Source organism: Microtus ochrogaster, linkage group LG5, assembly GCF_000317375.1.
Source record: "Microtus ochrogaster isolate Prairie Vole_2 linkage group LG5, MicOch1.0, whole genome shotgun sequence".
NCBI classification, from domain to species: Eukaryota; Metazoa; Chordata; class Mammalia; order Rodentia; family Cricetidae; genus Microtus; species Microtus ochrogaster.
In genome coordinates, this window is record NC_022031.1 from 55,800,211 (window position 1) to 55,803,120 (window position 2,910).

The 2,910-nt window shown below is 49.5% G+C and overlaps 1 protein-coding gene across 1 annotated transcript; it reads right to left on the bottom strand.

The window, feature by feature from the left end:
• Window positions 1-328: 328 nt before the first annotated feature.
• Mos (MOS proto-oncogene, serine/threonine kinase) lies at window positions 329-1,363 on the bottom strand. Its single transcript, XM_005362268.1, has one exon. It carries the CDS (start codon window positions 1,361-1,363, stop codon window positions 329-331), a length of 1,035 nt encoding a protein of 344 aa, XP_005362325.1.
• Between the last annotated feature and the right edge of the window lie 1,547 nt (window positions 1,364-2,910).

Here is a 2,910-nt window from a genome sequence, read left to right on the forward strand (position 1 = left end):
GTTCCCTGCCCTGTGGTAAGTCCTAGGTCCTCCCTCCCTCCCTCCCTCCCTCCCTCCCTCCTTCATTCAACAACAACTCTACTGACAGTAATAGTACAGAAATGATACAGTAGGCCAGGAGCCCAGAAAGGGGACACAGAACCATAAAGGAGGTTACCAGCAGTGATGTCCATGAGACCTGTAGCCTCGTTAGTCTCAGGAAAAGCATTTCAGTAACTTTATTTTCCAAAAATATGCCCCAGGGGTATGTTTTCTACCACACCATCCTTACTTCTTTAAAAAAAATAAGCAGAAATAAAAAGCTTCTCTCAGCCCAGGCTGGATGGAGTCAGCCCAGTGCCGCTCGAAAGGCGTTCAGGTCCCTCAGGAGCAGTTCTGCACCGGGCCTCTGCAGGGCGCGGGCCTCCCAGCAGCTACAGAGGATGCTCTGCAGCATCTGCCCCGTAGGGGAGGCAGTGAACACCGCCCCCGCCAGCGAGGGGCGCAGCTTGTAGGCCACCACGGCGTACAGCACCTGCAGAGGCTCGCCTGAGTAAGGCACTTCCTTGGTGGCCATCTGCCAGAGGGTGATACCGAAAGAGTAGATGTCGGCTTTGGGCGTGGCACTCTCTCCTGTCAGGAGCTCAGGAGCTTGGTGCGTGTAGGTGCCTCCTATGTGGTGAGGGCGCGTCTGACTGCACCACAGATCTTGCAGCTTCTGGGAGCAGCCAAAGTCGCCAATCTTACAGATGTCCTGCTCACTGATCAAAATGTTCGCTGGTTTCAGGTCCAAGTGCAAAATGCTTTGTGAGTGGAGAAAAAGCAGGCCGCGAACAATATCTAGGGAATACTGAAGGCACTTCCCCAAACTCAGTGGCTCTCTGCTGCAGCTTAGAGTTCCTGGAGAGCTGGTGGCACCGTAGATGACTTGGTGTAGAGTGACATTGCCCCCAAACTCCATGATTATGGTACCCAGGCTGTTGGAGCCTTTGGGCGTGCGCGTGCTGGCAGCCACAACCCCGACTATGTTGTCATGGCGCAGCCTTGCAATGTTGAGTTCAGCCCAGAAACTCTGCTGGGATGCACGTAGGTTCTTGGTGCGCTTGTTCACTTCCTTTATGGCCACGGGAACACCACGGTAGGTGGCTTTGTACACCGACCCAAACCCTCCGGAGCCCAGCTTGTACAGCAGGCATACCTGTTCCCAGTCGATGGAGCACCAGGCCTGCCGGCGTGGCAGCCGCGGGGCCCGAGGAGAAGCGGCCCCCAGTAACAGCTTCCTTGCCTTCCTGGGAAGCACCAAGGGGCTGCTGCAGGGCCGCGAGTCCACCGAGGGTGACAGCTTGCCATGGGCGTAGCGATACAGGGCTAGAGGCGATGGCATCACACCTTCAGGTAGGAGAGTGCACGGGGGCACTAGGGAGAAATGACTAAGGAACAACCAGGAGGCGTTGGAAGCGTTGAGTGTTCCTGCCTTCGCCCTAGCCCCTTTTACTCCTTCCTTGTATTCTTAAAACGAGCCACAGCTGTGCTATTACTTGGCAAGATGGGGTGGGGGTGGGGCGCAGGTGAAGCAGGGCAGTCTCTTTCAGATGAAACCATTGCTGTCTCACAGCTAAAGTAAATCCTTAGCAAAAAACGACCTCTCGCAGGTTAGAGAGCACCGGCCTGCCTCAGGGCTCACCTCTCCTTTAAACTGTCTCTTTAATCATAATACGATGAAAGCGATGTTCAAGTATCATCTGATACACCGGCCCTTAGACTGAAGAGGAAAAACTGAAAAAGCAGTGAACTTTGGTACACTTTCCAGGCTATGATTGTCGGTGCTAGTCTTCACCTGCATTAAATCACTGTCAGCAGCTACTGGCTGCGAGAGTCGCAATACAAATAGCAGACATTTGTGGAACCACTTGCCAAGATTATTAGGTACAACCTTCATAAGAATTAACAATTGTAACTTCGTGTCATTGATCCAAATAGCCAAAACACACACACACACACACACACACACACACCCCTTCTAAGTTCATCTGAAGGGAGAATTCTGATGCTGTATTCAACTTCTACAGAGAGATAACAAGACATCTTAGCAGCACCCTGACTTCCTACCAGTCTTTCCCTTCCAAGGCAAGTCAGGTCACTCACAGCTCGCTTGCTTACTTTCAAGACAGATTTCACTACTTGGAATTTAATGCAGTGTTGGAGGAAGGGAAAAAGAACACGATTTTGATGGCCACAGCTGTAAATAACAGCAAGCATAGAAAAAGCAGGAGAAACAGACACGACACAGAATCACCTACACTACAGAAAAGCAGGTACTGAACGTAAATTCAGGGTCTGGACACCAAACCACAGACCCATCTTTTCTGATTTTTACAATAAAGCACTCTTTTTCTTTTCTCTCTCTGTCTCTCTCTGTGTCTCTCTCTCTCTCTGTAGCTTTGAAGCCTGTCCCGGAACTAGCTCTTGTAGACCAGGCTGGCCTCGAACTCACAAAGATCCTCCTGTCTCTGCCTCCCGAGTGCTGGGATTAAAGGCGTGTGCCACCACCTCCAGGCCCCTACAGCACTCATTTTCATGCCACATCTTTGGGGGAAAAGAAGAGAGCAACACTATTACCCTGTCATTCAAAAACAGTCCCTAAAAGAGCTACATTTTCAGCTGCTTGGTAAAGCTTTATTTTCTTTTTTTGCTTACAGGTGACAAGTGACCACTTTTTATGTGACAACTATGTGCTTCTGAGTTTAGAACTACAAGTTTTGAGGAGGCAAGTTAGTATTCCTATAAACAACTCAGAATTCATACAACTCCAAGTCTCTACTTGATGGTAATAATATGGCTTAGTCTGTCACCTTGGGCATAATATTTAATTGTTTAGACCTCAATGCTTTATGTAAGAAATTGGGATAATAATAATTATCAAAATAAATA

What these genes read in the sequence shown, in the direction of transcription:
- Mos (XM_005362268.1), bottom strand. Translation starts at nt 1,363, where the DNA reads ATGCCATCGCCTCTAGCCCTGTATCGCTACGCCCATGGCAAGCTGTCA.